At 46.2% G+C, this 15179-nt stretch overlaps 1 protein-coding gene across 10 annotated transcripts in view; it reads right to left on the reverse strand.

Moving 5' to 3' along the window:
- Positions 1 to 15179, reverse strand: part of Odf2 (outer dense fiber of sperm tails 2) — a 40901-nt gene that overhangs the window by 18506 nt on the left and 7216 nt on the right. For all 10 annotated transcript variants that reach the window (XM_013345928.2, XM_013345927.2, XM_026777581.1 and 7 more), the window contains 5 exons: positions 11328 to 11498; positions 10309 to 10469; positions 9343 to 9472; positions 8690 to 8821; positions 426 to 497 (listed from right to left, as the gene is read on the reverse strand). In XM_013345928.2, coding sequence (XP_013201382.1) covers positions 426 to 497; positions 8690 to 8821; positions 9343 to 9472; positions 10309 to 10469; positions 11328 to 11498 — 666 coding nt within the window. The remainder of the gene's footprint in view (positions 1 to 425; positions 498 to 8689; positions 8822 to 9342; positions 9473 to 10308; positions 10470 to 11327; positions 11499 to 15179) is intronic.

Raw genomic sequence — 15179 nt, forward strand, 5'->3', positions numbered from 1 at the left:
TTTGGAGCCTGTCCTGGAACTAGCTCTGTAGACCAGGCTGGTCTCGAACTCACAGAGATCCGCCTGCCTCTGCCTCCCGAGTGCTGGGATTAAAGGCGTGCGCCACCACCGCCCGGCCAGTATGTACTTTTTGACTGCTGGGAATCCAAAGAATAAATCCAGGTTTAATAAGGCCAGAGGACTAATGATCCCTCATGCTGGGGTCTCACTTTGTGCCTTGAGCCCTTTAGTGATCAGCTAGCTAGCTAAGTCTAGCGGAGAAGGCAACAAAGACGGTGTCAACCCATTTTATAGATCACAAAATACCACCCAGACAAATGGCAGATGTGGGGTTCCAGCCCCGCTGTCTATTCAGCAGCTCTGTTCTGGGACGCCCAGCTCTCTAGCACCTAACCCACTGGAGTGCCCAAGGGTGTGGTGGTTACCGCTTTCTCTGAGTCCGCCTCTGCCAGACGTTTCAGTAATGCACCTTGTTGCTCCATTAGTCTCTCGGAATCCTTCAACGTGGTTAAAAAGAAAACCCAAGATTTAAATAAGCATAGAGTCTACATCTCACTATTTTCCTTTCCATAAACAATGTCTAGCCATATATATACTAATATATACCAATACAGTGTCATTATAAAGTCATGAATATTATTAAAATTTCAATATGCCAGGCAGTGGTGGCGCACATCTTTAATTCCAGCATTCAGGAGGCAAGAGTCAAGAGGATCTTTGTGAATTCAAAGGCCAGCCTAATCTACAGAGCTAGTTTCAGGAGAGCCAGGGCTACACAGAGAAACTTACCACTGTTTAGCTCATTTTACTTTAATGTTTTTTAAAAATTATATATTCTTTTTCATCTTATATATATGGGTGTTTTGCCTGTGTGTGTCTGTGCCCACAAAGGTCAAAAGAAGGCAACAGATCCCTTGGAACTGGACTTACAGGTGCTTGTGAGCCACCATGTTGATGCTGAAAATTCAATTCAGAAGTCCTGGAAGATCAACTAAGGCTCTCTCCAGCCACAATGTAAGGCTGTTAACCTGTATATATGTATGTGTACCTGTGTACCAAGTGCATGTCAGGTGCCCATGGAGATCAGAAGACAGCATCAGATCCCATAACACTGTTGTTACCAACGGTTGTGAGCCACCTGTGGATGCTGAGAATGAACTGAGGTCTCCGCAGAGCAGCCAGAGCTTTTTAACCACAGAGGTACCGCTACAGCCCCTTCCTTCATTTTATTTTATTTCAGCACAAAGCCACCACTACAGCCCCTTCATTTTATATCATTTTTTTATGGACACACATTTTGCCTACATGTGTCTCTATGCATTATATGCACATAGTGCCCACAGAGGCCAGAAGAGGGTATCAGATGGTTGTAAGGTTGGGTACTGGGAACCAAACACAGGTTCTCTGGAAGACCAGCCATTGAACTTAACCACTGAGCCATCTCTCTAGCTCCTCTGGGCATCTACAGTCATTTATCTTTCCTTAACAAAGTGGACAGGGGCTATGCCATTTTTAAAGAATCATATCATGGGCTGGAGAGATGGCTCAGTAGTTAAGGTCTTGAGTTCAATTCCCAGCAAGTACATAGTGGCTCGCAACCATCTATCCATGTATAATAGGATCTGATGCACTCTTCTGTTTTGCAGGAATACACACAGAGAACCTATACATAAAATATAAATACATTTAAAAGAAAGAATGATACCATTTTATGTGTTACAACCTGAAATTTTGTGGGTTTTTTTTTTTTTTTTTTTTTTTGAGATACTATCTCACTCCGTAGGCTAAGCTTGCCTAGGATTCACTAGCTTGGGCTGGCCTTGAACTCCCTGACTGCCTTAGTGCCAAGATTACAGGTTGTGTCACCATGTCCCCTTACAGCTTGATTTCTTTTTCCAGCTTTTATTTTATGTATATGGCTGTTTTGCCTGTATGAATATACTTGTGCCAGTTCCTGAGAAGTAAGAAGGTAGCAGCACATCCCCAGAACTGGAGTTATAGATGCTTGATTGTGAGTCTCCATGTGGGTGCTGAGAACCAAATTTCCTCACAAGAGCAACAAGTGCTCTCAACTGCTGAGCCATCTCTCCAGCCCCACTTCATTTTTTAAAAGGCTGTACGAGGACGTAAATATGAGTGCCATACAGTTAATCTCTTGATGTGTCATCCACAATGACTGAAACGTCATGGTACTGTTCTGCATACGCCATTTGCTCCAACAGAGCAAAAATGCTCATCACACAAAGTTCATGACTTCACTGTGGTAACCATTTTCCAACACACATATCTGCCTAACCCCTGCAATATATACTGTTCTTTTTTTTTTAAGTAATTTTTTTAATATTTATTTATTTATTATGTATACAATATTCTGTCTGTGTGTATACCTTCAGGCCAGAAGAGGGTACCAGACCCCATTACAGATGGTTGTGAGCCACCATGTGGTAGCTGGGAATTGAACTCAGGACCTCCAGAAGAGCAGGCAATGCTCTCAACCTCTGAGCCATCTCTCCAGCCCCCAATATATACTGTTCTTATTGGTCAATTACACCCCTCCCAAGCTGGCAAAAGTAATAAAGTGAAAACATTAACGAATTTTGGGTACGCTGTTGTTTAACTGTGGTAAAATAGATAATAAACTTGGCACTTTAGCTTGGAAGGCATACAGCAGTAACATTTAGTGCATTGCAATCACTACCGTTCCCATCACCCCAAAGCAACCCTATTCCCCACTGCACCCTCCCTCTAGTCCTTGGCAGCCACCAACCTATCTTCTCCCTCTAACCTGCCACCGCTTTAACGTTCTTTCTGGTGCTAAGAATTGAACTGAAGATTTGAACTCAGGCTGTTCTGGCCTGCAGACATACACACAGATGGAATATTGTATACATAATAAATAAATAAATATTAAAAAAAAAAGAAGCCGGGCGGTGGTGGCGCACGCCTTTAATCCCAGCACTCGGGAGGCAGAGGCAGGCGGATCTCTGTGAGTTCGAGACCAGCCTGGTCTACAAGAGCTAGTTCCAGGACAGGCTCCAAAACCACAGAGAAACCCTGTCTCAAAAAACCAAAAAAAAACAAACAAAAAAAAAAAAAAAGAATTGAACTGAGGACCTCATTCATGCTCGTCATGCACTAAAGAGCTGCGATGTAGGGGGCTGGAGAGATGGCTCAGAGGTTAAGAACATTGCCTGCTCTTCCAAAGGTCCTGAGTTCAATTCCCAGCAACCACATGGCGGCTCATAACCATCTGTAATGGGGTCTGGTTCCCTCCTCTGGTCTGAAGGCATACACACAGGCAGAATATTGTATACATAATAAATAAATAAATAATTTAAAAAAAAAGAGCTGCGATGTATTTCCACCGCATTTGAACTCTCCTTGGTGATGACCTCCCAAGGTTTTTATTTATGTATCTGTGTGCACATCATGTGTGCAGGTGCCCAGAGGCCAGAAGAGCACCATAATGACCTCAACCTGGAATTGCAAGCTGTTAACCACCAGACCCGAATGCTGGGAATCAAATGCCAGTTGTCTGCAAGAGCAACAAATGCTCTTAGCTGCTGACCCATCTCTCTAGTCCCTAACTTTATATTTTACACTTAGTTGTTTTTTTCATACAGGATCTCTATGTAGCCCAGGCTGGCCTACAGAGATCCTTACAATCCTCCTGCCCCTGCCTCCCAGATTGCTGGGATTTACAAGCCCATGCCACCAGCTAACGTCTGTTGACTCTAACCCTCATCTTTTTTGCATATGCATGGTTGTATACATGTCATCTCCTACCTCGACTCAGGCTAGTTGGTCTTTAAGCTACCAAGATTTTCCTATCCCTACATCTGTCTCCCCAGCGGATTATAGACACCAGTTCTACCCAGTTCTAGGGATTTGAACTCATACCCTCACAGTTAGACAGCAAGCATGTTTACCCTCTGAGCTGTCTCTCTGGCCCACTTTGTCTGTAATCGTCCATTACATTAGCTCCTCCTACAGTCTGGGCAACTGGGCTGCTCTTGGGTTTGTACTTGCAAACAATTCGGCGAGGCATGGAGAGTGGTCTCTTGGAATGATACAGGAAGAGGGAAGCACTAACTCCCGCGGTCACTACAGGAGTTGATGCTTGCTTCACCACTCTCACCAGTCCCAGACAGTCACGGTCTTAGCCACGGTCTTAGTGCTATTTTAATTTACACTTTCCTAATTATCAGAGAGACTCAGCATCTTTTTTGTTGTTTTGTTTTTCAAGACAGGGTTTCTCTGTGTAGCCCTGGCTTTCCCAGAACTCGCTGTGTAGACCAGACTGACCTTGAACTCAGAGATTTACCTGCTTCTGCTTCATTAGTGCTCTGTCTCATAAAGGTTGGGATTGAAGGTAGCACCAGTATGGCCCCACTAAGATTCAGCATCTTAAACATCGATGGTCATTTGGAATTCCTGATGACTACCTGCTTCTCCTTGCCCATTTTCTCACTCACTGCAGCTCTATGACGGCCCCGTCTGCTTCTTGACAGGCAAAGCATCCCTTGAAGGAGGCTCACACTCTTACTCCCTCTGATTTCCCAGGTACCCTGATGCTATTTTCTAAAGACCTAGGAACTGACAAGCGATAGCACTGAGCACCTGGGAGGCTCATGTAGGGGGAACATTCAATGGCAAACTGGGCCACACAGTGAGCTTGTCACTCAAAAGGACAGGAAAGAAAGGCTGCAGCTGCTGCGCTCAGGCTCCTGCCACCATCTGTACTCCCCAAAACATTCCACTCGTGTCCGAGGTGGCATTCTCTCACTTTATAGCTTAGGGTGGGGCTGGGACAAGCAAAGGACCTGAGGCCACACAGCTACAAAGGGCAGGGCTAGGCCCTGAAGTGGACTCAGACTACAAAGCCAGAGCAGTGGTCCAAACACTGAGCACATCCTCCAGGTAGGCCCTGAGCCCACACACAAGTTGTTAGTGGGAAATGAAGTGGCTGAGTATTCTCATCCAGTAAGAGACAGACTCCAGGATGATAGAGGTTAAGTCATAAACAGAGAAAAGCCTGGTGTGCCGCCCTGGAATCCTAAAGGCAAGCACTGAATTGGAAGCCAGAGATGGGAGAGATGATTCAAAGGCTAAGAGTCCTCTGCTCTCCCAGAGGACCTGAATCCAGCTCCCATGTGGCAGCTCACAACTGCCTGTCAATCCAATTCTAGGGGATCTTAGGCTTCTGACCATTGACCTTTCATACATACACCCATATACACTCACTTGCATTCACATACATATCCCCCAACAGACAGACAGACAGACAGACAGACAGACACACACACACACACACACACACACACACACACAATTTAAAACAGTAAATTTAAAAAAAATAAAAAGGGGCTGGAGAGATGGCCTGGCAATTAAGAACACTTGTTGCTCTTACTGAGGACTTGAGTTGGTTCTAAACTCCAGGTCTAGGCAATCTGACGCCTTTTTCTGGCTTTTGCAGGTGCTTGGCATGTATGTATATACATACATGCAGACAAGACTCTAATACATATAAAATATCGTTGTTTTTTTTTTTTTTTTTAAGATTTTGTGAGACAGTATTTCTCTGTGTTGCCCTGACTGTCAGGCTGGCCTCAAACTCACAGAGATCCACCTGCCTCAGCCTCCTAAGTGCTGGGATTAAATGAGTGCACTATCACTGCCTGGCAAAATAAATTTGTTTAAAAAAAGAAAACTGAAGGCTAGCCTAGGTTACACAGAGAGCTAAGACCCATCTCAAAGCAAAAGCAGAATCAAGGGCTTGGCTTGTCACCCCAGCATTTAAGACAGAAACACAAAATTCAAGAATTTAAGATCATACTTCAGCTACCCATGAAACCCTGCCTCAAATCCAAAGCCAAATCAAAGCTGAGGGTAATGGCACCCACTTGTAACCAGGAGTTCAAGGCTAGCCTAGGTCTACACTGTGAAGTCCAGGCCAGCAAGGGCTACTGTGTCAACACCTGCATCAAAAAAAACAAAAAACAAAACAAAAAACAAAACCAAACTTTCTGCTCCCCAAAAGAGAAAAGACAAAATGGTCACAGCGAAGCTTTCTACAAGTGCCACGCTCCTCCAGGAAAAGCCGCAGCAGCCACAATGTGCCAGGCCTGGCCCCACCCATAATCCTCCCATCTCTGCACAATCCTGAGAGGTGAGTGCTCTATGCACTTCTCAGAAGAAAAACTAAGGTATGAATTACCTGCCTGAGATCACCAAGTCAGAAATTAAGCAAGTATAACTAGTTTAGAGAAGAATTTGGCTATAACTAGAAGCATTTAGAAACATATTTTAGACTTTTCATTTATTTTTATTTATTTTTTTGAGACAGATTCTCAAAAATCTGGAAAATCACTGTGCAGCCTTGGCAATCTTCCTGCCTCTACCTCTCAGTCCTGTGCTACCATGCCCGTTCGGAATCTTTTGAGAACAAAAGGATGATAGATATCAACAATTTGTCAGAAATACAGTGACAATCCAAGTGTCCATCAACAGAAGGGATTCATTACAATGAGACTATAGCAATGAAATCCGTATTAGACTGAAGGACAAGAGTGAAGTCATGAAAGTGTTAGCTGGACATGGTGGCTGACACCTGCTCTGCTAGCACTTGAGAGGCTGAAGCACAATTCTTCCGGGTTTGAGGTCAAAGATGAGTTCTAGGCAAGCCTGAGCTATAAACAGGATGAGACCTTTGCTTCAACAAGGTGAACAGACACACATACAGGCAAAACACCCATATACATAAAAGAAAACAAAAGTAAAAACATTATTAAATGAAATAAGGCAGAGACAGACAAAAGCAACATCACCTCATTCATATACAGACCCTACAAGAGTCAAATACAGGGCCGAGAACAGTAGTGATCAGATAGAAGAGGTGCAACTATAGATACTGAGCAAGGACAGTCCCAGGGCTGGAGAGATGGCTCAATACTTAAGAGTGCATACTGCTCTTCCATAGGACCTGAGTTCAGTTCCCACCACCTACATGGCAGCTCACTATTATGCCTGTAACTCCATCTCTAAGGGAGTTGATGTCCTCTTCTGGTCTTTGTAGGCAATGCACACACACACACACACACACACACACACACACACACACACACAGTAAATCTTTAAAAACAATTTCAGCTACAAAATAGTAAGTTCAAAAGACCCACCATGCAGCATGATGATTCAGGTTAATAACATAAAAAATTGTTGAAAGAGCCAGCAGTGGAGGTGCACACCTTTAATCCCAGCACTCAGGAAGCAGAGGCAGGGGCAGAGGGAGGGCAATCTCTGAGTTCAAGGTCAGCTTGGTCTACAACAAAAGAGTTCCAGGAGCATCAGAGCCAGGTGTGGGGGGCTCTCAACCTTTCCCACCAACAAGTGGGCACAGGAGAGGTGGACTGAAGCTAGAGATTAGCGTGAGCTATGTGAGACCCTTCTGAGAATAAAATAAAAAAGGCCAAATGATAGTTCCACAGGTGAAGGTGCTTACTATGACCATGTAAGCCTGATGACCCAAGTTTGGCTCCTGGAACCCACAAAAAGGTAGAAGAACCAACTCTACAAAACTGTTCTCTTGCTGGGCAATGGTGGCGCACGCCTTTAATCCCAGCACTCGGGAGGCAGAAGCAGGTGGATCTCTGTGAGTTCGAGACCAGCCTGGTCTATAGAGCTAGTTCCAGGACAGGCTCCAAAGCCACAGAGAAACCGTCTCGAAAAAGCAAAAAGAAAAAAAAAAAAAAAAAAACTGTTCTCTTATCTTCATGTTGCTGTGGTATGTGTGTACACAGCCATGCACACACATGCATGCACACATGAAATAATATGGATTAAACCTAGAGGCCTCCCAGCTTCTTTTCCCTATTTTGTTCTCAGCCACCATCCTCCTCCCTTTCTCTTTCTTTCTTTCTTTCTTCTTTTTTTTTTTTCATGACAGGGTTTCTCTGTATAACAGTCCTGGCTGTACTATAACTAGCTCTTGTAGACCAGGCTGGCCTTGAACCCACAGATATCTGTTTGTCTCTGCCTCCGAGTGCTGGGATTAAAGGCATGTGCCACCACCGCAAAGCTAATTTTTTTGGTTTTTTGTAACAGAGTTTCTCTGTGTAGCCCTGGCTTTACTTGAACTCAGAGATCCACCTGCCTCTCTGCCTCCCAAGTGCTGGGATTAATGGTATGTGCTACCACCACCCAGCTTCTCTGCCTTTTTAAAATGTTTATTTGCAACACCATCTCATGATGTAGCCCAAGTGACACCATGCAATTTTTGGAGCCTAGCCAGTCCTCATTTTTCCACCATACATGTAATGCAGTCTGAGGCAGGTATAGGGCTCCACTTTTAACGCCAGCATTTTGAAAGCTGAGGATGCAAGACTGTGAGCTTGTAATTCAAGGGAGAAAGAGGAGGGAGGCAAGAGAACAAAGAAAAGAGGAGAACAGGAAAATGAGGCCCAGGACTTCCCGCCCATTCTCCCAGAACTAGCCTCTTGACTGCTGACGTCTTTCTGCTGCTGGGCTTGGCTTCAAGACAGCACTGAACACTTACATCAGTGACTTCCTGATTCTCTCTCCCACTCAGGCCTGGCCACACAGAGTTGTTTAGAGACAACCAAGCAGGATTCCAAGACGGGGCAGGGTGGAGAGAGAGGCACACTGCAGTCACGCCAGATTGGACACTCACCTCTTTGCTGTGCTGTTCCCTCAGCAGATCTCGGAGGGTGCGGTTGGTCTCCTCAAAGGTGCTCAGCTTCTGCAGGAGAAGTTCCTTCTGCCTCGTCAAGGTGTTGATGTCGGTGCAAGTCATCTGTTTTTCCTGGAGGAGAAGCTGAGTTATACGGCGCAGGGGGGACAGGCCCATGCACGTGTTACACAGCAGGGAGGATGGGTCTAGCAAAGTTAGAAGGGGGAGGCACCAGGAAGCCCAACAAGAGGATCTGAGCCACGGAGGCCAAGGGCAGGTAGGTCTCCTGGAGTGGGCCTGGGGAAGGGGAGAGATGGAGAGAGGGATGGGAGTGCTCAGTGTATGGTCAGGGCAGGCTTCCTGCAGGAGGAAAGGCAAATGACAACACATGGTGGCTGACACTTGCAGTAATCAACCACATGCCTTGACTCACTGTGATCCCAAGTGACCCATGATTTGGTCTCCTCAGATGCCCTGATCAACAGAGGTCATCTTCAAGGACCAAGGCCCAGCAAGTGAGAGTGCAGAGGGGTGTTGAGACTGAGCAGTTAAGTGTGCCCTCCCCCAGCCTGGAGATGTCATAAAGTCAGCCTGATGACTGCGTAAAGCTTCCCACCGCAGCCCCACCCACCCCATCCTAAGGCTCCACCTACGGTTTTCAGCTTCCCGATGGTGTCCTTCAAGGCCATGACTTGCTTGGCAGCAGCTGCTCCATCCATTTCAGCCTCTACCAATTTAGACATGAGGCACTCCTTCTCCTGCTGTAGGTGTTTCTTCTGAAGCCTAGGGCCAAAAAAACAGGATTCCTGAGCGATGGCAGGGCCCAGCCTGTCCAGAGCTCTGAAGCCCACCTCACAATGGCCTGAGAAACTCAGGCTAGGAAACAATGGAGAGGGGTTGCAGGGAGCCAGTCCTACCCAGGTGACTTTCTAGAAGAGAGCAGAGTCATACTTGCTTTGGCATTAAACCAGAGCCTCTGCCAGAGCAATCATGCCATAGCCAATGACTTTGACTGTCAAGACTGCCTCCAGGTTCCTGAGTTCATCTCCCTTCCCAGCACACACTCTGGACTCATGGAGCTGAGGTTGGCTTTGGGACTTGCTATGTCACAGGAACTGGCCTTCAATTCCCAATCCTGGATCTCCTTCCTGGTGCTGTGACTACAGACATGTGCCACCATGCCTGGTCACTGCTCAGTTTTTAAAAGCGGTCCCCACATCCTCAAAGTTTTACCCAATAGTTTAGGGGGGTTGTGGATCAAGGGTAAGGCACTGAGCATGCTCAGGCCTTGGAATCTATACCTACAACTGAAAAAGATAAAAGAAAAAAGATGCTAACTCTACAGCCTGCAGTCTCTGAGACACTTTTGCCCTCTGCAGTCAGTCTTGACCTACTTTCTATTGCTTGAGATAAACGATACCCAGTCTGTTGAAGGCTCCCAGCATTTCATGTTCAATGCCTTCCTGCAACAGTCCTGTCTCCCCCAAGGCCTCTGTGTAAAGGAGTTCTCTCTGGCCGCAACCTACACCACCACACCGAGATGGCTTCCCACAGGCACTCCCAGGGCTGCTGCCTCCACTGCCTTCCTCTGGGCCCATAGTCCAGCCAGGCTTCCTTACATGGTGAAGTCTTTCTCCTCCTTGATGCGCTCGATGTTGTGTCTGAGCACCGTGTTTTCATGCTCCGTTTCTGCCAGCTCATGAGCTACCTCCTCCAGCTCCTCCTTTCGCTCCTCCAGGAACCTTTTGGCCATTTGACGTTCGCCTTTCTGCATCTTGACCTTGGAAAGGGGACACAGGAAAGGGCCACTAAAGGGACAGCTCTTCCCTGAGGCCATTTTGTTACATCTAACCCTTCTAAAAAGAGTGCTAGAGCTTCCAAGCATTGTCTCAGTGAACCTGCACATGAACACTGACTGTCCTCCAGACAGACACTCCATCCAGTCTATACATGAAGAACCTGAGTACAAAGAAGCAGTGATGCGTGCTGGCAGGGGTGGGGCAGCCAGCAACAGTAGTACAGCTGGCATCCCACAGGAGCGAAGATGTCACAAAAAAGGACAGTGGGCTATGGAGATAGGAGGGCCCCTGCTTGTCAGGAAAGTTAGCTCTCAGTTCTCCAGGAAGGTAGGCCCTCCGATAAGTAGAGGACACAGGCACCTCGGTACTAAGGACCTGGCTTTTAATGCCAGCCCCACTTGCTTCCTGGTCAGGGGCCGCTTGAAAGACTCCTTTGTCTCCTCTGCTCTTCTTCAGCTGTCTAAGCAGCAGAGGCCTTCCCTCTAAGCCAGGGAAGTGGCCCTCAGAAGGCGGAAGATGGCTCAAGGCAGGCCTACATTGATAGATGGTCTCAAAACACAAACAAAAAGGGGGCTAACCCCACCAGCTTTACTGGCTGCAGTAATCATATCTGCCACCCATTGAGAGCACTGAGAAAGCTAAGTATTCTTAGAGAGTTCTAATATGGAGGAAACTCAAGCTGCCAGTGACTTCTCCAAATAAATGCCCTGGGAAGGCTTGCTGATGAGGGACAGGAGACCCCCAGAGAGGCAGCCTGAAGGAAGCCTCCACAGGTTAATCTGCTTAACCCATCCCGCTTATTCTCGGGGTACTAGTTGTCCAGCCTATAGCACTCTCACCTCAGACTTGAGACAACCGACCGCGTTCATTAGACTGTCAATCTTCTTATCGTAACGGTTCATTTTACAGTGACCCGAATCGTCGTCTTCTGTAGAAAGGTCACTTAATCGCATAACCGAGACCAGCTTTTCTGAAGATGGTGGTGTGATCTCCAGACAGTGAGGTGGATTCTGATGTGAAGGGGGAGAGACACATAAGCGGCTGAGGTCAGCCCTCTGACAGAATTCCACTATAATTATTTGTGCGCTGGAGGCTTGCTGACTGCCAAGGTGACAGGCAGAGCCAACACAAGCCAATGGCCAACCCCAGAGATCCTGTCCAGTAACCAACCGCTCCAGACCCTCTGAGGGGAACATTACCTACCCAAGTCTAAATGATGAGTTTGAAGAATTTCTAACATTGAAAGAAAAGGCGTGGGTTAGAATGTTAAGCTATAAAGAAGGCAGGTTTGAGTGCTGTATGCCTGAATAGTCCCAGCTACTTGGGAGGTTGAGACTTCTGGGAAGATCACCTGAGCCTAAGAGTTCAAGACCAGACCAGAAAACAAAAGAGAGAATCTCTACCTTTTAAGAAAAGAGAGAGAGATGTGGTGGCACACGGCTTTAATCCCAGCACTCGGGAGGCAGAGGCAGGCGGATCTCTGTGAGTTCGAGACCAGCCTGGTCTACAGAGCGAGTTCCAGGACAGGCTCCAAAGCCACAGAGAAACCCTGTCTCGAAAAACCAAAAAAAAAAAGAGAGAGAGAGATGTGGTGGCACATGGCTTTAATCCCAGGACTCAGGAGGCAGAGGCAGGTGGATTTCTGAGTTTTAGGCCAACCTGGTCTGCAGAGCAAGTTCCAGGACAGCCAGGGCTACACAAAGAAACCCTGACTCCCAAATTCCATGGGATGTCATGTATCTTCTGGCTTCTAAGACATACATATGGTACGTTACATACATAGGCAAACATCCACAAAATAAAACTTAAGGAGTAACAGGGCTAGAGAGCTGGCTTAGCAGTGAGTTGTGGACAACCTTGCAGAGGACCAGAGTTCTGCTCCCTTCACATCAGAGGTTTCCCTACTGCCTGTAACTCTAGTTCCAGGGAACCTCATGTATTCTTCTGGTCTCCATGAACACACACACTCACATGTAAATACTCTGTAATCCCAACACTTGGGAGGCAGAGACGGGGGGGGGGGGTGTCTCTGAATTCCAGGCTAGCCATGACTACAGTGCCACACACATATACACCTAATTAAATATAAATAAAATATTTTCTAAAAAACAAGAATGGGAGCTGGGTAGTGGGGGTGCACGTCTTTAATCCCAACACTCGGGAGGCAGAGGCAGGAAAACCTCTGTGAGTTCAAGGCCAGCCTGGTCTACAGAGCGAGTTCATGGATAACTGGGTCTAGACAGAGAAACCCTGTCTGGAAAAACAAAAACAAAAACAACAGAAGAACAACAAGAATGCAAAAGGGCTACAGCTCAATGGTTAAAGTACTTGCCTGGCATACCAAAAGCCGGGAGTGGTGGCACACGCCTGTAATCATAGCACTTGAGAGGTAAAGGCAGAAGGATCATAAATTCAAGGTCATCCTCCATGACAAGTTCGAGGTCAGTCCTAACTTCATGAGACCCTATCTCAGAAACAAAAAATAAAAAATAACACCACACCTTTAGTCCCAGTACTGCTAAATCTGAAGCAGGAGAATCTCTTGAGCCCAGAGATTCAGGCTAGCCTGGACCACTTAACAAGACCCAACAAAGAAAAATGCATAATGAAGGTATGTTTCCAGAACTGGGGCTATAGCTCAGGGCAGAGCACCTGCAAGCATCACAAGCCCTAGCTTTAATCCCTACTAATGCAAAAACAGAAAACTTACAGAAATACCGCATGCAGTCATAAGAAAAATGTGCCTCAATTCTTACTAAGAGCACAAGAACAAGGCTACTTCTGAGAAAAGAGAAGAGAGTATTTAGAGTATGACTACAACTCTGTCTTCAGAAACAGCAGTAGCCTGAAGGTGTAGCTCAGTGGTGGGGAGAGCTGGCCTAGTATATAGAGACCCTTTATTTAATCCAACTCAGGATTAATAAATTAAATAAAGGGTCGGACACTTGGCTCAGCAGTTAAGAGTATCTGCTACTCCCAGCACCCATAGGGCTCCTTGCACCTCTTTTTAACCCCAGTTCCAGGGGATATGATACGCTCTCCAGCACCCACATGGTGGCTCCCAACCATCTATACTGGGATCTGATGCCCTCTTTGGCATAAAGATGTACATGCACATAGAGCACTCATATACATAAAATCTTAAAAAAAAAATTTCCAGGCTCAGAGGTACATGCCTATGACTAGAACTCTGGAGAGACAGAGACTAGAGGATCCCTAGGGCTCAATGGCCAGAGAGCCTCACCTACTTGCAGGTTTCATGTTCAGTGAGACCCTATCACACACACACACACAACCAATTGAAGATCTCCCAAAGAAAGACACTAGAGGCTATCCTCTCACTGTCATGTGTACATACACACACAACTTTTAATTTTTAAAAGGCCAGGACCTGGGCTGGAGAGATGGCTCAGAGGTTAAGAGCACTGGCTGTTCTTCCAGAGGTCCTGAGTTCAATTCCCAGCAACCCATGGTGATCTGGTGCCCTCTTCTGGCCTGCAGGCACACACACAGACAGAACACTATACATAATGAATAAATCTTAAATTTAAAAAAGGAAGAAAAGAAAGAGAGAGAGGAAAAAAAACCCCACAAAGTCAGGAGCCACGTTTGTGGCACAGGCCTTTAATCTCAGTAATCATGAGGCAGAGGGCAAGTGGATCTCTGGGACGGCAAAGCCAGCATGGCCTACATTGTGAGTTCCAGGACAGCCAAAGAACTATATAATAAAGACTCTCTCTCAAAAAGAGAAAAAGGTTGGAAGGTTGGGCACAGTGGGACACGCCATTAATCTCAGCAGAGGAAGCCTGGCAGAGGTACACATCCAGCAAGTCAGGAGGCAGAGGCAAGCCAGTCTCTTGAGTTCAAGGCCAACCTGTCTACAGATCGAGTTACAGGACAACCAAGGCTTTCCTGTCTAGAAAAACAAAACAAAACAAAAAAACAACCAAAAAAAGAAAAAAACAAACCAAAAGTCAAAAACTAAAACACAGTAGAGCCAGGAAGATGTTATTATTTTGAGGCCACCCAGATCCACACAGTGAGTTCTATGCTGGCTAGGGATAAGCAGTGAGACCCTGTCTCAAAAAGTAAGAATAAAATGATCTGGCCAGGTGGAGAGAGATGGCTCGGCATAAGAGGATGTTCTGTTCTTCAGAGAACTGGAGTAAAGTTGCCAGTACCCACATCCAGTACCCACAACTGTACGTAACTTCAACTACAGAGAAATCCAAAGCCTCGGACCACCTCAGGAACCTGCACTCACGAGAACACGCCCACAATATACATAACGAAAAATGAATCTTGGGGCTGAAGAGATGACTAAGAATTAGAGCATGGCTGCTCTTCCAGAGGGCTCAGTGACTCCTGCGCCCACAGTAGCTCAAGTTCCAGGGGACTCACTCCCCTTCACAGGCCTCTGTGGGCACTAGGCACACAAGCGGCACAGACACACATGCAATCATGCATGCACATAAAATAACTTTTTTTTTTTTGGTTTTTTGAGACAGGGTTTCTCTGAAAAGAAAAAGGGGGGATACAGATATGATAGGACAAAAGGGTAGATGGTTGAACCCACTCTGAAAAGAAAAGTGGGAGGCTATAGATATGATGAGACAAAAGGTAGATTATTGAATCTATTTTTAAAAAGCAACTACTAGTTTAAAATGTTTTACATTGCATTGAACTTTTTT

This window comes from Microtus ochrogaster, chromosome 4, assembly GCF_000317375.1.
Source record: "Microtus ochrogaster isolate Prairie Vole_2 chromosome 4, MicOch1.0, whole genome shotgun sequence".
Taxonomy (NCBI): Eukaryota; Metazoa; Chordata; class Mammalia; order Rodentia; family Cricetidae; genus Microtus; species Microtus ochrogaster.